Consider the following 22,751-nt stretch of genomic DNA (forward strand, 5'->3'; position numbering starts at 1 on the left):
CAAACAAAACATCTTCTTTCTCCACAGAAAACCAACTAGCCTCAACATCCACAATTTACACTGAGATTCACCTCGAGAAACAACCCGATTGTCATCTTTAGCATTGGTTACACAAGCGAAAACATCAACGGAATCATCAGAAAATTAGACGGAATTGCAAGCTTCATTACACGCAACAATGATTTGAGATGAACCTCCGATTAAGAAAATTAGCAACCATCCAGCTAAATCAAACAAAGATTCAAGATGCATCTTTCGAAAAAGAGATAGCAATCAACAGATTCGGGACGAATCTTTTCATAGGGGGAGAGCAGTTAACAACGCAACCCGGTTCTATCCAAAACCGTGGAACCCAACCGCATGGAACAACATACGCCAAAATTGCATCAACACATTGTCCTACTCCAAAGTCAAATCGAACATAGTCAACAACAACAGGAGAAATACACACGCCGTAGTTGCAGACCTAGCGTCAGCACATTCCGCATCAAAGTCCGATCGAACATCGTCCGATCGTCCTAGAACGTGCACCGGATAGAAACGCTCAGGTTACCTGGCCTACCTGAGAAACAACCAAGAACGGACAGGAACGGACAAGCATCGAACGAGCACCTGGGAACTGCCGGATAAGCACAATCGTGCGCCGCCGCCTCGATAGGGAGTTTAGCTTAGGTTTACGATAGAAAATAAAATCAGTCTTTAGTTTAACTTCAAATTGTTCGGTTGTTATTTTTTAAAAACGTATCCGCGATCCCGAAACGTTTAACTTATATATATATATATATATATATATATATATATATATATATATATATATATATATATATATATATATATATATATATATATATATATATATATATATATATATATATATATATATATATATATATATATATATATATATATATATATATATATATATATATATATATATATATATATATATATATATATATATATATATATATATATATATATATATATATATATATATATATATATATATATATATATATATATATATATATATATATATATATATAACAGGGAGAGAGACAGCCCATACAGAAATGTGCGAACACGCTAAACTCTTCACTGGATCATCCGATTTGCATGCGATTTTTTTTGTTGTGTTCGTCTTCACGCGAAGAAAAACACAACGGAGAGATAATTTCAAAAATGTTTTTGTGGAATTTGAAAATAAATTTTTAGTTTTTATTCGTATCAAATAAAAGTCATGGCACCCAATTTCCGTTTTTTTTTCATTCAAATCACCCAGAGTAGGAAGGCGCCAAAAGCAATCAAGGCTTACTGATGTTCATCCATCTCTCTATAGGAAATTTTGGCGCCCATTTTCGTTGCAAGTGTACTTTTCACGTGGCACCAGTAAAATGGATACTTGGATGTGATTGTTCACCTTCCGTATGGGGTGAAAAAAAAAGAACGCAATAAGCCGGCATGGAGTAGGGTAAAATACCTACATTTCGACAGTTTTTGCTTGTTTTGTCAGAAAAACCATGTCAATATATTAATTGACTTAAGTTTTTCATTCCAAATATGATTGGTTCTATGAGTCAGAGTTTTTTCTTCATTCTCTACCTTTTTATTGATCGAAAGTTTAAAGACAAAGTTTTTATTATCCTTTTACTAAAACCTATCGATGATCCAGTTTTTCCAGTTGATTTTTTGGATATTGAATTGCTTGTCTACTTCACGGCGTTTTTTACACCATGGAAACAGTATAAACATACCCAGGAAGATGGATGTCGAAAAATAGATTATTAGGTGAATTTTCAGCGCTAGTTTTCGACAGCTCAAAAAACAGTTGAAATTTATTAAAATGTAAGCAAAAATATGAAAAAAATTACCGAAAAGATTGATTTCAGAACCTTATCTATCCATTGATTCCTTTAAAGTTGCTTTCAATCGAATAAAAGGGGAGATTTTTCTTGATTCAAAATCATTCTTATTTGGTCGATAGCATTGAACTTCACAGGTGATTTAGAATGTTACTTTTCAATCATTGATTTACTACTATCAAACAACTTATTTATGAGAATTTTTAACTTCAACGTATACTAAACATGGAAAACAAAAATAGAAAAATATGAACATAGATAGTTTGAGCCACCAAATAGAAAGATAAGCTTTTCATTAAAAATTTGTCGAAAACTAGCTCCTGTCGAAATCTAGAGTATCTACCCTATACCTTTTTTCGAAAATTGTCATTTTTGCTTCAGTATCAAGGCAACTTTAACATTTTTTAAGCTAATTTACCCAAAGCTAGCCCGGTTTTACCTGGACTTGACCGGGTAATTGATACAACAAAATTTAAAAGGCTCGGTCAAGTCGTCCAGCCCGGTTGTCCGGATTTTGATAAAAAAAACCCGAATTTTCCGGATTTAGTCATTTCATTTTCCAAATAATAAAAAATCTCTTATTAAGTTCATTTTTTTTAAATTTTGCGTACTTAAACGAAATTTTTTGAGCAACTTTTAACATAATAATCATGTACGGTTTCTGTATGCTTAAAATACGATTCAAAATTTCTGATGTGTTTCGAAGAAAAAAAATTATTAAAGTGCTCTTCGTTTTAATTTTTTTTTTTGAGTAGTTTCTAAATTTAGCCCAAATTTGCATGGTATTGCCCGGATTTTGGATTGACAATTTTGAAATCAAGTGCCCAGATATTGTTAGGTTTTTAGATAGAATAAATTTGCCTGACCAGTATACGCGCGGGAAAAATTCTGATCTCTTTTATTTACTCCGTTATTTTGTTTTGTTTAGTTTTTGGTTAAATGAAAGACTGTCATATTATTCAAGAAAAATAATATTCTACGTATGACTGTAGAAGTTTTGACATATCCAGAGCAACTGAACAGATAACAATGAAATATTCCATTACAGAATCTTCTGTTCATATTTATGGTATAACACCAAGAGAACGTCTAATTTTGAATTAATAGAATAAGACGACCATAAATTGATTGACTTGGTTTTTGTAAACGTCAAGAATATAATGAGTTAGTTCAAGAATAGAATGATATTAACTTTGTAATTCTATGTGAATTTCATCAGGATACCAAGGAAATGTTAGATACTATCCACTTCTTCCTTTCATAGTAAGGTGCTAAAAAACTAAACAAAATTAAGGATATAAATAGGGTTGACTTTGTAAAAGCAAAATTCATAATTTGATCCAACACTCAGTATCAGAAATCAAGAACAGATAATTGGTTCAATATCATCTTCAAATACAAGAAGCTAGGAAAATAAAAATTTTAGTCTCGACGGAAACATCATTCAAGATCCAAAACAGAGATAATGAAAACTGAATTAGATTTGCAAAGACTTTTTTGAATTTCATTTCTGATTTTGAATTCAAGATCTCAAAGAAAAAAAAAGATTTCATAACCGTTTGATTTGAAATTGCTGTAAATAAAAATTTCATGAACGTACATACACATATATTGAATGTTCTAATTTTCTTTGATCAGTGCTTAAGCATCCATTTCTCGATAAATATGACAAAGTTAAAGTCGATATAAAAAAGATGATTCTAAAAATTAATAGGAGATTATCTAATACAGAGAACATATCAAATGCATGATAGATAACGAAAAACAGAATGGTATATGAAAATTTGTTGATATTTATATATTTGCAGCATAAAAAAAATTGCAAAATTTCATACTATGAAAAGTGTTGTGCCATTTCTACAAATTAGGTACCTATACGATAAAGAAAATTTCAAACATGGTTTTGGCGAAAAAGGAAAGACAGTTGATCAAAACTGCTTAAAATGACGACACATTTCAACAAAACACTTTTTGGTACTTATCTTGGGGTTAATAGAAATTGAACATATCGGTGTCAAGGATCCTCTGTAAATGAAAAAAAATGTAAAACGGAAGAAAATAGATTTTTAACTTTATCTCAGAAGACATTCGCTTTCCAGTTTTGTTGGAAGTCAATCTTCTTCGAAAATTTTTGCCCCTGGAGGTAGGCACTACCATAATATGACAGAAGTATTACGAAAATAGTCAAAAAACTGTGTCGATTCACTCCGTTTGAAGGCAATAATCCAGTTTCATGAGCGTAAAAAATTATTTACAAGTTTTCTGCTTGTTCATTATTTTTGCGAAATTCAAAGGCTTAACGAAGTTTGCCGGGTCAGCTAGTGTTTTATATTTTAAAACCAGTACTGGACTCCTATGAACGTAAAACATGTATGCAGAAATTAATTCAATTACTTTAAATTTGATTTAAAAATCGTTTTCGACTCTGTTCAGGATTTGATGCTTAGGGGTGACATTGATCTATTCTGACGGTTTCAATGCATTTTCTTGAAAGGATACAAAACACCTTTATAATATTTACATATGCTAATTTATCAATTTAACCTTGATTTTTAACGTTTTATTTTAAAAATATTAAAAAAAAACAATGATGCAGCCCCCCTCTGTTGTGGCATGAGCCTACTTAGTTGAATGATTCAACTAAATCAAAGCAATCGAAAGATTCCCTTTAATTCAACCACGGTACCTGGGTTGAATTAAAAGGAATCTTTCGATTGCTTTGATTCAATGATGCAGCCTACATTTAGGCGCAAAATTATAATGATTGCTAAATAGTTTGAGCTTCAAAATAAACTGAAATTTTATTTTCACACATTCCTCTAGGCCCTCCCACTATTTCTCTTATTATTTTTGCTTCAAAGTTAACGATGTGATCGGGTTCCTATCCATTTGTCCAATATTAATCTTAATCTTAATCTTGGAAAATGTCCTTTATTTTAAATATCAAAAACGCATCATCAAAAGACTATAAAACTTACACTATAACTGTTCATATACAAAGAAAAAAAGTTGTTCTTTCACAATCCATTTGCTTCTAAATGCTTTTCAGTATCATCAGGAGAGCTGTTTGTTTGTGAGCCTTGGAAAAATAGATATTTTAAGCTTTTGAAATTAGATTTTTTACTTTAAAAAATTTCAAACACAAACCAAATTTTGCCTATTTGATACTCAATTAATAGGCTTTCAAACGTAGATAACAGTTTTCAAAAATTCAAACTAAAGGCTGAGTTATTGATGATATTGTGGAAAAGTTTATTGTTGGTCAAATTTACCCCGGAGATCAAAGTTACCCCGTTTTACGGTAACAAGCGTTTTCTTTTTGATGTTTTCTCCAGATCTTCGTAGCTATGGGAAATTCGACAAAATGTGAAAGTAAATGTGTAATTTTTTTAAAGCATTGAATCATTGAGATTAGAATAACCTGGTAAAATCTGAATCTTTCATAGAGTGACCATTTTCTTCTATTTTTATTAATTTGAAATCAGTTTTTAAGATTGCATGTAGGTTTATAAGTTTATTAGCTATCAATGAATAATTTTTCTCAAAACTGGTTAATTTTAAATTAAATTTTTATTCATAAAACGAGCACACACCCAGTGAAATATCACGTTTCTTTGAAGAGATCTAAATTATTCTTATGACTAAAGCGTACATCTTTAAAGGATATAATGGCTAGCATCTTACTACTGCTAATACCACCACCTCACAGAAAGAGTACTATGTATGCTGTGACCGAGATTCGATTCCAGGACGCTAAATTCTTCTAAATCAGATTCGAATTGTTACAATCATTGATTGAAAATGTTTGAAGTACAGAAAGTTATGAGATTAATTATGAAATGAAAATTTCAAGTGTTGAAAATGATCAAAGGACAATTTTTTTTTTTCATCAAATGCTTTAAACTTGTTAATTAACAACTTACTATTTAATTATAGAAACATTGAATTTCTAGAGTTAATACCCAGCAAACATAACATCGCATTAGAAATGTCAACTCAACTCGTTAACAATGTTAATGCGAATCGTAATTCCTACCAAACCAAGTGAATGATCGTAAAAATGGTTAGTTAAAGTCTACCGACTCGTATATGACAAAAGTCCGCCATGTTTGCAAATTTGTCTCCCGCGTGCGGGATTCAAATGAGAAAACAACCTTGTTGTTCTCTTTGCGATAAGCAGTGCAACCAGATTTCTAAAAATCAGAGGGTCCATTTGGATAAACTGACCAATGAGAGAAGCAGCAAATATTGTCGCTGGCAACGGTTTGCATGCATTGAGAGCAAAACTTGCTCTCTCTCGCATACTGTCAGGATGTGCGATAAAAGGTGTTGTATATCGTCCAATTTTTACAACTCTTATCGCTTAAGCCAGAAGTTAAAAATATGTATGTATATTGCCTCCACTTTAGTACGTAAATGCCGTTTTTTCGAGTTATATAAGATGATTTTATAATGTATATGAAACGTATAGCAAAGTTTATTGAGAAATATACCTACAAAAATTTTTGCTGGGTAGTGTGGTAGTTGAACTTCTAATTTTCAGTTTTTATACAACACCATCATTATTTTTTGTGAATGTTCATTTACTTTCATTATTATATTTTATTAAAAAAAAAGTCAAGTTGCTGAATCAGACATTTGTTTACTGACATGAAAATCTTTGTCTGAAAATTTTATCTGCTCAAACATTTATTATAATGCCCATTCAATGTTAATTTTATTACAAAACTTTTAAGTAGTAGTTTTGAATTATTTATTAACAAAAGATGTATATAAATTCATTCATCATTTCAGAGCGAAAAATTGATACACTATCAAGCAAAATTCATTAAATTTTTTTTTTAATGTTTTATAATTTTTCATAGTTTTTCAGTTTTTGAGTAATATCTACTAAATAATTTGAAACAACTTTTTTTTTATCTCGCTCAATGGTTTTATAAATATTTTGTGAATAGATATACTAACAGTAACTATTGAGTATTTGAAACAAAAAAAAATCCAAAAATTCAAACAATACCATGTTAAACTTCAATAAAAAAAATCAAAATTCAAAGATTGCGGTTTATTGAGCGCATGGTATCTGCATTGTTTGTAACTTAGACAAGAAACTGATCAAATAAGTCGTGAGGCTGAAGTTGTAACTTTTTGTTGTATATTTGTTTTACATCTCTAGTTATGCAGATTTCCAATATTAAAACTAATTAGGCTGGAACAAATATCAATTTCTTCTTTTGTCACATCCCCTTCGAAATTAAAAAAAAACCCTACTGGGGGAATAAATAAAAATTGAAGAATTTTATGTAAATTTAAAAAAAAAATACAAATATCCGAAAGATTGCTTTTTAGCCCAAAATAAATTTTGGAAGATGGAAGTTATTTCAAATTTTGTATTCTTGATTTTAATGAATTTTTCGATATTAAAAAAAACTTGATTTTTAGGTTTTGTGCAGAGATATAGTATGCAATTTTGTTGCATACAAGTTTTCGTGTAATTCATTTCAATTTATATGTTTTTCGCATTATTTTTTATTGAACCACCCCCCCCCACAACCCCCCCCCCTTTGAGATGTTCCAACTCTGATTGACAAAAGAATGATTTGTAATTTTTTTCCGACCTTAGTTCCTAGTGAAATCAGTAAATAACAATGAATGACCAAGGAAAGTGACTTAAGGAAGAAGATTGATTTATAATATTTAAATCAATCGTGCTCAATTAAAATAAGATTTCATATTTTTCTAAAATTTTCTTGTATAACAGATTGCACCAAGCATTACAGAATTGATTTTGCACGTCTGGGTAATTTCGAGAATTTTTTATCAAAAACCTGACAAAAGTCGGGCAATGGATTTCTAATATTTTAATCCAAAACTGGGCAATATCCGTGCAGATCTGGGAAAAATCAAAGAATTATTTGTCAAACTAGTCTAGAGAAAGATAACAGAAAGTCACTTTGAATTAAACATTTCATCGGAGCACACCAGCATCCTTCTAATTACATTGATTATTCAATTAATTATTTTATTCCAGAGGTGAACCAGCCTGTGGCTGAAAACCTCTTAAATAAAGACAAAAAAAAAAATTATTTTAATTTTATTTTGATGATCTTTGCTCTGAAAGATCGGTTTTGGATCCGTAAATCAATACTTAACTTGAGCTTTTTGTAAAATTTTGTAAAAAATGTAAATAAACCGGGGAATATCCGAGCAGTTTTTCACAAAATCGAGCATCCGGGGCATGTCTCCAATTTTTCACTGAATATCCGGGCAAGCCCGTATAAAACCGGTAACTTAGAATGATTAGATTATTCCCTTCGAATAAAATTATAAAATTTTCCCAAATCTCTGAAGAACATTATCAACAATATTTGGCATCACTGCAGGACCTTTTTAGTTTTCGGTTTTATGTTTTGGTACCATGTTGAGGGACTGAAAACTATTGAGACCAGCTTTTGAAAAAAAAAAATAATTTTCTCAAACAAAGGGTTTTTTTTTAATTTCTTCGGTGAGTTGCCATCGAAAAAAAATATTGCAGTAGTTCACAGAATTTTTGAACTTAATAAACTTAAGATCATTTTAAATGTAAAATGGGGCGCTTATACGAAAATTAAATTAAAATAAAACTCAGTACATCAGTTTTTGAATAAAGCTCCGAATAAAAAATGTTGGTAAGAGAAAAAACCAAGTTGTTGTACCTATATCCAAATATCTAGGATTGCGTAATATAATTTGAAATCTGTTTTTTTTTTGCAGATTGATGGTAAATAAATTTGCCACCGATCATATTTGTTTCAACTTTTCGTTTTGAATAACAGTTTTGTTGAAATTTGTGGATTTATAATCGGTAACAGGTTTGCATTTTTATGTAATTTAACGAGCCATTGTGTACAGTAGAGTTAATTTTTTTGGTAGCGGAAGAAAAAAAAAAGATAAATTTCAACCGCTACGAGCAAAAATTATTTATTGGCTTATGGCAATAAATCAAATCAAAAGATCACAATTTTCTCAATATTTATCCATGAAATGTAGTTTCCTAAGGTCTTGAGCGTGATTGAGATTTTGAGATATTTTTCTCGAAATATGCAAAACATACTGTTTCTTGCATTAAAGTTTTGTTTTCTTTTCAACTCTGCTTGCTTTACTGACTATTTTTTCTTTTCTAACCCAAAGATCGAATCACGATTGGAGTAAAAAAAAGTTAATATTCAATCATTTATACACATCTCATGCCATAAATTAACAATCTTTGAAATTTCATAATCGTTGCCAAATAACTTAAAAAGGTTCAGACTTGAATACAGACAATAAATCTGTTCAGTTGTGTTATTCGAGTTAAAGTGATATTCTTTTACTGCAATATTTACATAGCATTTCGAATTCAATGATTTCAGGTGGATATGAGTAGTCAATCAAGCAAAACTAAACTAAGCTAATTCTGTTATTTATAATTTTTTTTATAGGAATTCGCTAAAAAACACAAAGAAAAACTTGAAAAAATGGATCTGAACATTAGACCGCTGCAAGCTTTGTATGGAAACTTGAAATTCTTAAATTTTGACACCTCCCATAACTTTTTTTGGTTGTTTTTGCTGCCAGAAATAGCAATATTTTTTTTTTTAAGCGATCCATCCAGTCCTGAATTAGCGCAACGTGTTTTAATTTTGTATGGAAATTTGTATGGGAAAACAAAATTTTTCATTCAAAAATCGCCAGAGATTTTCTGAAAGTTCCAAAAAATATAACTTTGGATGAAAAATGTTCCTTGATTCTTGCAGTAAATTTCTTGCGAACAAAGCACAAACCTAAATTGTACCCCAGAAATGATATTCAATGTTATATAAAAATTTTGTTTTCAAAATTCATTGTTTTAATTATATCGTTTTTGACTGCTTGTTTGAAAGCTGTGTAACAGTAGGATGGAAATAAAAAATCTCAAAAAACTGCTTTGCATTGCCAGAGAATTTATTGATTAATATAACCTTTGCCATAACATTTCATGAAATTATTAACAGCTCTAGCAAGCAAAGTCTGCCATTTTTGAGTACTTTTCAATGGATTTAGATTTTTTATTTTGAAATTGTCATAACTTTTTCCATGACATTCTTAGCTGCTTGTCATGCAAGCAAAAAATGAAGCTTAAGAATAGTCAAAACCAAAAATTAAAGACTGACTTCATTTCAAGCTTATTTGAATTTTCTGGATGATTTAATGTGCAAAAATTTCTTCTTCCATACAAAATTGAAACGCGTTGCGCTAACTCAGGAATCAACCAAAGCATCTCAAATTTTACACTGATGCTTGGGGACCCAAAAAACATCGAAAAAACATATGGGAGCAAAAAGTCATTTTTTGCAGCGGTCTACTGAACATATTTGTATGTAACCTTTTTCATGTTTTTCTTTCTTCTATCTCAAATATAATATTGAACTCTCAAATTTTCTTTGTTTCATCTGAATATGAAATCGGTCTAATGAGCGTGTTTTCTCACGCCATAAACAAAACATCAAACTGCGATCTGTTTTTACAACTCGCGTTTTCCCATGTTTTAAAAACCCATCTCAACATTATTTATTGTCGCAGCATTGAATTACTCTTTAATCCACTGAGCTTTCTAGAAAGCATAAAAAACAATGGCACGGTTCATGAATGATGACAGGACTCCGTGCTCACTTGGTCCAGATCGGGATAAAACCCGTGATGATGTTGATGGCAATGATGAGACGGAAATGACGAACGGAAACGCTCCAGCGGCAGTTTGAAATGATTGATGAACCGTCATCCCCAGTTTGCTTTCTACCCTTCATCATTCAGTCACCCACCCTTAGCGCAAATAATTATAAATTTATGCTGAAATTAATTCGATTTGTGTCTGGTTTCTGCTATCTCTTTTCACAGATTATATGCGCGGCAGCCTGCAATTAGTGAGCGACGATTGTCAACGAGTGTCCTCATTCATTGAGGATTCCATCAATGTGGTCCCAACTGTTCGTTGAGTGTGAAGAGTGATTGTGAAAAGTGCGCGATAAAAAGTGGCGAAAAGATAGGTTTATAAAACTAAAGAACCATTGAAAAAAAAAACAAGAAAAATGAGCCGCAACCATCGATGGATTACCGAAATTGGCAGTAGCGGGAGCACCATCTGGTGGCGACTTCTAGCACTTTTGCAGCTGCATCTACTGGCTTTGGTGCAGCCCACTCATGGATACTTTGACCTGTTTCTGAACCACTCAGAAGTAATAAAATTAATGGGTAAGTAAGTTACTGGTCCTGACTGGACGGCCAACTTTAATAGGACTGGGAGCCCAAGAAACATCCGGTTCGTTCTTACCGTCGCCTTTTGAAAGTGGGGAGGGCAACAAAACCCCACCCTGTCGAGTTGAATGTAAACTAGCGATTTCTGGATTGCCACGTACACATTTTCCCCCATTTTTCCAACTACTCCCCCGGGGCAGCCTTGGTTGGTTATGGATTGTGATGAGTTCTCTACCGAGCTTTTTCTCCCCTTTTTTCGACTCCCGTACCCCTCAATGAAAAACGAACTGAATGAATGGTGTGAAACTGGGCGTGAGAAAACTGTGTTCATACCACGGACTTTCAATTTTCCTTGGAAGGATGCTTCCGTTCATTCGATTCGGCTCCAAGCTCCATGAGCTGAAGCGCCTTTTTACGCTCGGGCCATCCCTGATGGAAATTGGAGAACGCTTATTACACTGCAGGTGTTCCGCGTCGGCTAAGTGAACAGGAAATTGTAAAGTGTTTCTTCTGGCTGGCGAAGAGTGGGTGCCCTTGAAAGAGTTTAGCTTGGATGGAGGTTTCCATAAAAGACTGTGAAACATTATTTCTATTTAATAGAGTTATATATTTCAATTGTATTTGCTGCATACTTCAATTTCGTTATCAATGAACAAGAAAGAAAAATAACGATATATTTTTTAAATCAGTTTAGCTTTTTTATGGGCTTGGCAAAATTTGACTTTAATAAATTTCAAATAAATACCGTCAAACGGGGTATCATGAAACAGCAAAGTTGGATGCAACATTTTTATACCTCAACACTTTTTAAATTTTTGTTTCAAAATAATATTATAAAGTTATCATTTAATTATTCGAAAATAATGATGACATAATTTCTCACATCGTTAAATAGTTTTTCAAAGTTTGTGATTCGCATATAAAATTTAAAAAATCGAGCAATAAATGTACAAATTTTTAATCTTTCCGAAGCCGTGAAAACTTTATCCAATATGACGGATTGGCTTAACACGTTCATCGCCACGCTCATTTTGGTAGTTTTACTAGCCGGGCCAAAAGAAGTTTTCAGAGAGAGAAAGCAAAGAGGGAGAACTCCCATATTTGAAACGAGTGGCAATTGACGATGCTGATCTGTAAACTCAAGTAAGAGAGCGTCATACGCTTTTTGATGTGACGGCCCTCCCCAGAAAATACACCCGTCACCCGAATATGGGTGCCGTGGCGATGAACGTTTTAATGATATCGCCTATACACATTATATTGCCTTTATTATCCTATACCAATACTGTTGGTGAAAAAATATTTTTCGGACAGTCACCATTTTTTTAATAATTTTTTTTATGATTCAGTTACCAGTCTGTATCAAAGATTCGCTTAGTAAATCTCGATTCCATATGGTGGAATATGTTTGTTTCGCTTTTTACATCACGCGTTTGTAATTTCAAAATTTCAGCCATTCAAACATTAATTTGTATGATTTCATTTGATAGAACTTTTTGTAGTATTTTTCACCCTCAAATCTATGCAGCACCCTTATGCTTTTTCTCTAAAAACACTTTTAACAGAAAAGTTTAAAATATAATTCGAATTAAACCAAAAATTACAGGAATTGGTGCTTTATGCGTCATGATGACTGATGACCTCACAAACATATCACAAACTGTAAATTTTCAAACGTTTTCATTTGATTTTTCAAGAAAAACAAATTTTGTTGCAACTTTGTTTTTGCAATAATGGGTGTAAATCACATGTTTTTGAAAATTCATAAATGACTGGTGGAACCAATGATTTTTCTGACTACGTCAATCAACCAAATAACTTTTGATGTACAAGTGGTATGATTATTTGTGGTCATAAAGTTTTAAAAAGCCATTGAAATTGTAAAGTGTTGCATGAGTTCATACCACTTGGTATCAAGGCATGCAAAAGTTTACTTCAACAATAAATAGATGCCTCAACCCTAGACCAGCTTAAATTCGAAATTTTGTTTTTTACAACTTACATTGGTTGCATAAATGCCTGCTTTTCCTGGTTTTGCCTGTTTTTTCAAAACTTACATTGGTTGCATAAATGCCTGCTTTTCCTACCGATAAAAACAGTGTCGTGAAGTAGTACTTTGTAACAATGTTTTCCAAAAGAAGAAACAAAAATCTGTCTTTAAAAATCTTAATACTCGATTCTGACCTCGTCATTGTTACGACTCATGCTAAGAAAATCTACTGTTTTGCATATTATTGCATGAATAACTATGTGCGGAAAACTTTAATTAACATTTATAGCTATACAAAAAAGGCTTATTTCATGGTATAAGTTTTTTTTTCATTTGATACTAGCTGACCCAGTGTGCTTTGCTACACTTTCTTAAAACAAATGATATATGTAAAAATAATTTAAATCAAGATTTTTTTTTTAGGTATTATTTCCAATTAATTTCAGTATTTCCAAATCATAACTGAAGCTAGAGTTTTGAACCGCAATACAAAGATCCGTTCATCTTATTCAGATAATCTTGATTAATAGCTTTTTTTTCCGAGGTCTGAAATTTTTTCAATGTTTTATAAGTATCATGAGTTCTTTTAATATGTCGAAATGTATGTTGGTATGGATTCATCCTTTTTGTCTTTCAAAATGAGAAAAGCTCACAAACTAGCATAAAACATAGTGAGTATCTACATATATATAGGGTAGGTGTACCCACCTTCGTCGTATCCCTCTGATTCGTCTTAATTCATGATGGCATGTTTTAGAGCCTAAAAATCACTTTCTACTTTAATTGGCTACTTCACATGATATACTTACGCCTGTGAATTTATTTTCTATCACAAATTTGTCACTTTTCAAACTACTTTTTGAGATATTTGATTTTGAAATTGCGAAGTGAAATTGATTATTGGCGCACTCCGCCATATTGAAAGTCGAAATTAGTGATTCCCCCATCGCGTTTCTTTGCTTTAACGCTTCCTGTTAATGTATGTAACGATCAAAACCATAAAATCCAACAGAAAAATGTTGAAATAAAATAAGAAAAATGATTTCAAACTAATCTGATTTGTATAAATTTGTCAATTTTCGATTGTAATCGAATCGCTCTACCCCCATAATTCGTAGTAATTTTGCGACAAGAATGGGAAACCGTTATAATCATTGGAATTAGACCGGAAAATTTTTACTATTTTTTTGCTGACCATAGTTGGACTCATAGAGAATGAACATAATTGATTCAAAAGTTGTTTATTTTGACCTCATTGAAGCTAGTAACTAAATGCGCTGAGAGATAAGTGAAAAAAGTCTATTTATATTAATAAATTACTTAAATGTATTCAGTATTGCTTATAATGCATGGTTTTAAATGAACATAGAATTGATGGCTTTTTTAAGCTAAGTGGTTGGTGTTTCACAAATTATTCACTACCAGTATCGTGCATAATTTAATAGACGTTTGAGTGCACGCAAGAATATCTCCAACTTTACACATATCTAACGTTCAACTCCAATGACATTGTTTCTTCAAAATTATATATTTTAAGAATTGATTATTTTTGATTCTATTATCCGATGACATTAAACATTTTCTTAAGAATTTGAAACATGAGATACATCAATTCTTTGAAAATTAGACTTTTTGAACTTCTTTCATTCAAACAGCAATATCTTACATACGATCGAACGCTTTGCTCTACAGAATGGTCACTGAGAGATCCTTGAAAACTAAAACTGAAACTTCTCCAGTTTTCAGAGATTCTCTGAATGGGAACCAATAACTACTCTAACTACTAACTAGAATTCATGAGTCTCTGGTTTGGATCTCAATACAAGTTTCAATAGAAAAATCGATTTTGGTAGATTTTTTGTACATAAATTCGTTCAAAATTCTTCAAAATCGAACCCGCTTATATTCTGATTCCTTCCATATTAGTTTCAAAACTTGATTTATGTTTGCTTCATGTATGTATGTATGTATGTAGGTAATCCACCATGGGTGCACGGATTCACCGCAGTTTTACCAAAGTATGAAACCTCTGCATTCTTTAGATTATTAAATCGGCATATCTCCAATGCATAGTGTGTCATACCCGGCACCATGGCTTCGTGTCATTTGTTGTGGGTGAATGTATTTCGTGTCGCTGTTTGAGTTTATTCTGGAAGAATGAATCAATCACCTCCAAAACCAGTTAGAAATTTATAAAATCTACAATTTTATAAATTTTTACAGGTATTCCGGCATCCGTGTATATACCTGGCCAGTTTGCAGTTGATTGATCGTTCTGATATATAGGCAGATAATTTTCATAAATTTTCATTAACACTTTTAAATCTTACCTTGTAATCATACCTTTAAATTACCTTACCTGATACCTATTTTCACCTTCCTAGAAAACTACCCGAAATTGGTTTCTTATTGCCTCTTGATTTAATAGAATTTTTTTTCCTTTCCCGCGTAAACCACTAATCTCCCATTTATTCAGAAATTTCCCCAGAGCTTTCTTCTCTTCTTTTTCTGCAAAATCTAGAAGCACGATTTCTCTTTTTTTATTCACACTTTTCAACTTAACGTTTCCCAAAATTGAAATTTTCGATTAATTTTATGGGTTTATCCCTAACAATTGCTCCACGAATTGCGAACGGATATTTCAATTCAATTTTCAAACCATTTTTGAATCTTATCCCCACATTTTCTCATTGATCCACTGCGTCAACTTCACCAAAAATTTACCCTTTTATGATTGCTGAAAACAATGACTTTCTCCACAATGGATAGGATACTTTAACCAATTTCATATTAAGACTGCATTGCTTACTCCACATCTTAAATCCCTTTCCACATCACAATCATCTCCGAATTGCTCGGAGCTTAGTCATACATTCGCTATCCAAATCCAGACTTTGTGCCTCAGCATTCAGGATTATCAGTGAATCACCATTCTTTGTTTTTAGTGAAATCGGCTTGTTGCTTTTCCTTACTTGTCCCCACATAAAATTATTTGCATCACACGCAAGCACATTTCTTTCCGAAACTAAGCCTAAAACTTTTCGTTCAGACCGTGAGTTGGTCATCCCAAATAGTATCACCAAAATTGAATTGCTTGAATCATGCATCATTAATAAAAAAAAAAATAAAACGAAAATAGCCCTTAAACAATGAAAAAGGAAAGCACGAAAAGCGAAAGTAAAGTAGATGCAAACTTCTCCCCACGCAATTTCCACCCCATCCAAATCATGGCGCTCAACGCTTGCTTTGATTGACAGTCCGCGTTTGGTCACTACACACACGCGCTGCCTATTTTGAGACATGTTGGAACTTGTTTCGGCTGTAGGCGTTTCAATTGGAGTGCACTTTTTTGGGCAGATTTTCCAAATTCAACGTAAACATTCTCAAGCAAAAGAGAACACTATTGATGTGACAACTATTTCTTTCACATTCAATCACACAAGATAGATAACCTTCGATTCAAAGTTGTTTTTTTTTCCACCGATCGATTTAGTTTTTCGCCTCACCCACACGACAAACACCGACGCGCAACAAGAAATACGAACCGAACTCGATGACTGCTCGATGCAGACTGGATTCATGTTTGCTTCATTCTTATAAATTCTCAGTGAATTTTCAACAAAACGTGTTTCGTCGTTTTTGACATATTACAGTTTGAATGAAAATTGTCAAAAAGTCTAATTTTAGTTGAGTTACTATACGTCAACTCCCAACAATTTGAACCCAAAAACTTGTATTTAGCTGGTTTTTTTGCAACAACAAAACAAAATGACAATAACAAAACAAACTGACAACTGAACCAGTCTAATGCGCATTTCAAGCATCAACCAGGTCCTGGCAACGATACAAGATTTGTCTATGCATCGTGTGACCAACATCTTTAAAATAAGTGTTGATGAAACTCGTTTTTAAGCTTTTTTCTTTAGATTTAAGCTTTTTTGCCTTGAGAGCATAGGAGATGAAAGCTCAAATCTGAAAAAAAGCTCAAATCTGTCAAAAAAGGAAAATCTGAGAGGAAATCTGAGAGATGTGCTCCATACGGTTTGTATAACATTGTCGGGATGTGGTTTCGATATCCTTCGCCAGGTTTCCCACATGAATAAGAATACAAATGTTGACAAAACGCATGTGTGGTTCTGCCTCTTCTCCAATCTCTTACTATTCAGAATCATTATGTAGAAAAACATAACTTGACGAACATAATTCCTAAAATTCACTCGATTCATAGCAACCGTTCTCCAATTTCTTGGGCACCCCACGTTCGCCAGATCACGCTCCACTTGGTCTAACCACTTCGCTCGTTGCGCCCCCGCTCGTCTTGTTCCTACCAGATTCGTAGCGAACACCTGTTTTGCAGGACAGTCGTCCGGCTTTCTCGCAACATGTCCCGCCCAGCGTATCCGGCCAGCCTTAACCATCTTCTGGATACTGGGTTCGCCGTAGAGTCGCGCGAGCTCGTGGTTCATCCTTCGCCTCCATAGAAAAACATATAATTCTTTTAAAAATGTTGATGTTCTTTAAATATGTGCGGTTTCTATGTCAATTTGGGCAAAGAAATTTTTTGAAAAATGTCTGGATGATCGTTAAAAAATCTTATTTTACAGACAAATCCTGGCTCATGGCAGCCCTGTCCGTTGGAGAGTGTGTTGGTATAAAATACATTTGCAGGGTGGATTCAATTTGTAGGGCAGTATTGTGCTGCCTGTAATTGCCTCAGCCAAGCAATGGTACCTTGCTACAATAAAGATACCTTTGATCTGTTTACTGGTTTCATGGGAAGACCATTTTATTGCGACTTTGATCTCATCCGGACTTTGCAGTTATCCCGCGCAGTTGATCGGAGCGAAGTAAATAATAGCAAAATTTTAAAACTATCCCTCAATAGTTTGAGACAATTTCGGTAGCATTTGATGGAAGATATGATATTTTGCTGCCTGCAGATGCATTAGACCATGGTAGACCTTTTTAAATAGAGCTTTCTTAGTTCCATGGCTTATTGATTCTGGTTACTTGAGAGAACGTTTGCTATCATCCTGCGCGGTTGATCCGTTTGAAGTAATTTCTGTGCCAATTGCATGAACCGCAACCACATTTTTTTTAATTAATCCCTGAAGAAGGTGGAATAAATTTAGACAATTTCGGTCTCCTTGTACGATGGAAGTAAGGACCTGGTACGACAATGAGGGAACTTGAATGTGGAAAATAAATCATTAATTGGCTCAAAAGTACGTAATGGATTGATCTATTTCCTGCATAATTTTATAACACAATATTAAGAATATAGTTCAATGAATGAATGTCAGTTTAAAACCAACATGGAAGGCAATTCTATTGAATTTATGAAAAAAGCTTCCTTAAGCCGTTATCTTAGGGGCCTCTATCCTATATATAAAAATGGATTTTTGTCTGTCAGTCTGTTCCCGTTAGGCTCGAAAACTACTTAACTGATTTTCGTGAAACTTGAAACTAATTTGACCTGGAAAGATATTTGAGTACAAGATATGTTTCTATGGAATTTTACAGATCCTTCTGCTTTGCAGAGTAGTGAGGTGAGGTACGGAGGGGATTCCATATAAATGTCGATGTATCGCTTAAAACTTATCAACCAATATAACCAAATTTGATATAAGAGTTTTGATGAAAAAAATAGGATCCCTACCTCTCTCCAGCTTTTTTGACATAAACCCGGCACTTATAATACCTACAAAAAACAAAATTTAAATCATTTTCTTAAAATTTAATTTTTTTTCGGAAGGGACGCGAAAGAGCTTTAACGTTAAAGCGTCAATAAACTATTTAAAACACCATTTTTTTGGAAGTTGTTGCAACGCACACCGGGTCAGCTAATAGTTAATATATACTTTATACTTAATTATGCAATCATGCCTTGAATGATAATTTGAATATCATTTTGCCCGAATAAAGGTGGCACAGTTTTAGTAACGTTTTCGAATGGAAAAAAGCACAGTAATGGCAAATTTTGCTTTCGATAGACGCTTGTTAATACCTTGTTTAGGCATTATTTTCATAAACTTATAGAAAACACAACGATGCTAAATTTAGGAAGTAAATTATACCTTAAGGTGACTTCAAAACTCGCTTTCGAACGTTGGCTAAATTACTGTGATTTCAGACCTTAAACGATGCACGAAAACCGAAAACAAATTTTGATGTAAAATCTACAACAATGTATTTTTTAGGAATGTAATTTTTGACTTACTTACTTAATGATCCCGCGCCGATCCACCGGTGCATAGGGCCGTGGTAAAAGACCTCCACTGTTGACGATCCGGAGCCAGCGTCTTCACCTGGTCTCAGTCAAGATTCTCGACGACAGTTCGGATTTCAGCGGCTAGGCTTCGCCGCCACGAGTTTCTGGGTCTGCCTCTTCTTCGATGACCTTCTGGATTCCAATCAAGCGCCTCTCTGCAAATCTCGTTTTCATCTTTCCGCAGCGTGTGCCCAATCCATCTCCACTTACGTTCCCGAATCTCGATTTCAAGCGCCCTTTGATGACACCGGCGATGTAGTTCCTCATTTGAGATCCAGTTGCCAGGCCACCAAGCGCGGATGATGTTCCGCAGGCAGCGATTTACAAATACTTGCAGTTTTCGCGTCGTTACCGCATATGTGCACCAAGTTTCGCACCCGTACAGCAATACGGATTTGATGTTTGAGTTGAAGATTCGGATTTTTGTTCGAAGAGAGATCTGGCGTGACCGCCAGATGTTTCGGAGACTCGCAAACGCAAATCGGGCCTTTCTGATCCGGGTTTCGATGTCTTTCCTGGTACCACCATCAGGCGTTATCTGGCTACCAAGATACTGGAAGCACTCCACTGTCTCAACTTGTTGCCCCGCTACCATGAACCTGGAGGGATTTGCTGTGTTGATCTCCATCGACTTGGAGGTGAGGTCGTCGAGCAATCGGCAATCCTCGATTCGGTGCACAGTCGATCGATCCAGTCAGAATCTCATCCATTACGATGAGAAAAAGTAGCCGGGATAAGATAGGGGAAAAGTTCATATAACGCCCCATGTGGCTAATAAGCGCCACTCGTGTTTTAAAGAATCCGTAACATTTCAAGCCTGCAAAATATTACCAATTTGTTCTAAATGCTGTGATAGGCCATGTCAAGTATGAATTTTTCCTTAAAAATGTCCCTGATTCGTAACAATTTCACAATTTAGTTTTTTGTTCATCTCGATGTATATTTCAAGACACTTTCAATAAGGTGTCATTTACCGATGAACAATGAATAAGAACATTTTTTATGATACATCGGTAGAGAATAATCTATATTATGATTTGATGTTAAAAAATTACTCGAAACTCGCTAACATATGCTTTTTATGGGTATGTTTTATCACGGCCCTTGCGTTCGGTAAAACGCGCCACCAATAATATGTTGAAAATAGCATCATTCTTCAAATTGGCCAATTTTTATTGAAAGTGAAAAAAAAGTGTAAAAACCACTTCTTATGTATAATTCAGACCAAATAAATCAACTATGTTTGTTTTCTTAATTTTATTAAGTCCATTTTGATTTTTCTCTCCAGTCAAAACGTGTTTTAGTATTGGTGTGTTTTTGGTCTTCAGCTGTTTTCGGGTGTGTTCGGCTCTACGGAGCGTAGGGGAACATGCCCTATCATGCGCCACCTAAGCGAATCGCTGATTTTCTATGTATTCCCCGTAAAAATTGTGTTGAAAATGGGTGCAATCGTTGAAGAAAATAGTTTCCTACAAATGCCTATGATTTTTTATTACTCAAATTGCTATAGTTGCTTCAAAAACTTGATTTTTAAAAACCTTATTCAAAGCCACAGAACAAAACTGTGTTGCAAATACGCGCCGCCGTGTATTCAATACGCGCCTAGCAGCCGAACACACCCGAAAGCAGCCGAAGACCGAAAACACACCAATACTTACAGACACTTTGAATGAAAATAAAATCAAAATGGACTAATCAAAATTAAAAAAAAAATAAAAGTAGGTTTTTTGGGCTGAATTAACGCTCAAAATAAGGTTTTAGACTTTTTGTTCATTTTCAATGAAAATTGGCCTTTTTGAAAAATTAATGCTATTTTCAGCCTACTACGATTGGCGCGTTATAACGAGCGCATGGGCCGTGATAAAACATACCCATAAAAAGCATACCATAGCGAGGTCGGTATTATTTTTTAGCATTAAATCGTAGTTTAGATTCTCCTCTATCGATGTGTCAGAAAATATTGTCTTATTCGTTTTTCTCTGCTTGGTGACACCTTATTGAAAGTGTTTTAAAATTTAGATCGAAATGAAGAAAAATTCAAATTGTGAAATTATCACGACACAGGAGCATTTTAAGGAAAAATTCATACTTGCCATGACCAATCACAGCATTTAGAACAAATTGGTAATATTTTGCAGGCTTAAAATGCTTCAGATTCTTCAAAACAAGGGTGGCGCGTATTAGCCACATGGGGCGTTATATGAACTTTTCCCCTTGAATACACACCGGCGCGAATTAGCAACACGGTTTAGTTCTGTGGCTTTTGATAAGGGTTCAAAAAAGTAAGTTTTTGAAGCAATTAAGTGATTTTCAATGATGAAAAATTATTGGCACTTGTAGAAAACACTTTTCTTCAACGTATTCACTCGTTTTTATTCGAAACGTTCACGGGATACATGGCAAATTGGTGATTCGCCTAGATGGGGCAAAATAGAGCATGTTCCCCTACATCCTTGTCTCACTCCAGCAGTTACCGGGATTGGTCGGACAAGACACCATCGTGCAACCCCTTGCACGAAAATGCCTCGTATTGTGCTTCGATGAGATGGACTAGTTTCTCTGGGACCCCTCGTTGCCTTAGAGCCGCAAAGATGTTTTGATGGTTCAGTCGGTCAAATGCTTTTTCGAAATCAACGAAAGCCAGCAGAAGAGAGTCCTGGAATTCGTTGATTTGTTGCAGTATGATTCGTAGCGTTGTGATGTGGTCCACACATGATCGTCCGGATCGGAATCCAGCTTGTTTCCCTCGGAGTGTAGCGTCAATTTTCTCCTGGATCCTGTTCAGGATCACTTTGCAGAGTACTTTGAGGATTGTACAGATCAACGTTTCACCGTGTCAGCGAAAAGACGGTGCAACATTTGTGCTGACAGGGCAGGGTCGGCTTTCAGCATTTCAGCAGGGTTGCAATCGATCCCAGGTGCTTTGTTGGATTTCATGTTATTGATTGCCGCTTCTATTTCAGCCAGCGAAGGCGCTTCCGAGTTGACGCCATTTATGCGACTTATTGTTGGCGCTTCAAGCTGCGGGTTCTGTTGACCATCGCTATTCGTGACTCGAAAGAGTTGTTCGAAGTGCTCAGTCCATCGTTTGAGCTGATCTGTTCGATCGGTCAATAACTGACCTGCTCGGTCTTTTAGCGGCATTCTTGCATTAGTCCTTGCACCACTGAGGCGGCGAGAAATGTCATAAAGTAATCGGATATCTCCATTTGCCGCGGCTCTTTCTCCCTCTTCGGCTAGGGAGTTTGTCCAGGCTCTCTTGTCTCGTCTACAAGCTCGTTTAACTGCCTTTTCCAGCTCCGCATATCGCAAGCGGGTGTCTGCTTTGGCTGACCCGGTACATGCCTGCTCAATTCCGACTTTCGCCTTTCTCCGATCA

General features: G+C 34.3%; 1 protein-coding gene across 2 annotated transcripts in view; it reads left to right on the top strand.

The window, feature by feature from the left end:
- Positions 1–22,751, top strand: part of LOC129758738 (tyrosine-protein kinase RYK) — a 441,697-nt gene that overhangs the window by 20,621 nt on the left and 398,325 nt on the right. For both annotated transcript variants that reach the window (XR_008740054.1, XM_055756340.1), the window contains exon 3: positions 10,755–11,108. Coding sequence is in view for 1 of the 2 variants with exons in the window: in XM_055756340.1 (XP_055612315.1) it covers positions 10,946–11,108 (163 nt within the window). In the remaining variant the exon portion in view is untranslated. The remainder of the gene's footprint in view (positions 1–10,754; positions 11,109–22,751) is intronic.

This window comes from Uranotaenia lowii, chromosome 3 (genome assembly GCF_029784155.1).
Source record: "Uranotaenia lowii strain MFRU-FL chromosome 3, ASM2978415v1, whole genome shotgun sequence".
NCBI lineage: Eukaryota > Metazoa > Arthropoda > Insecta > Diptera > Culicidae > Uranotaenia > Uranotaenia lowii.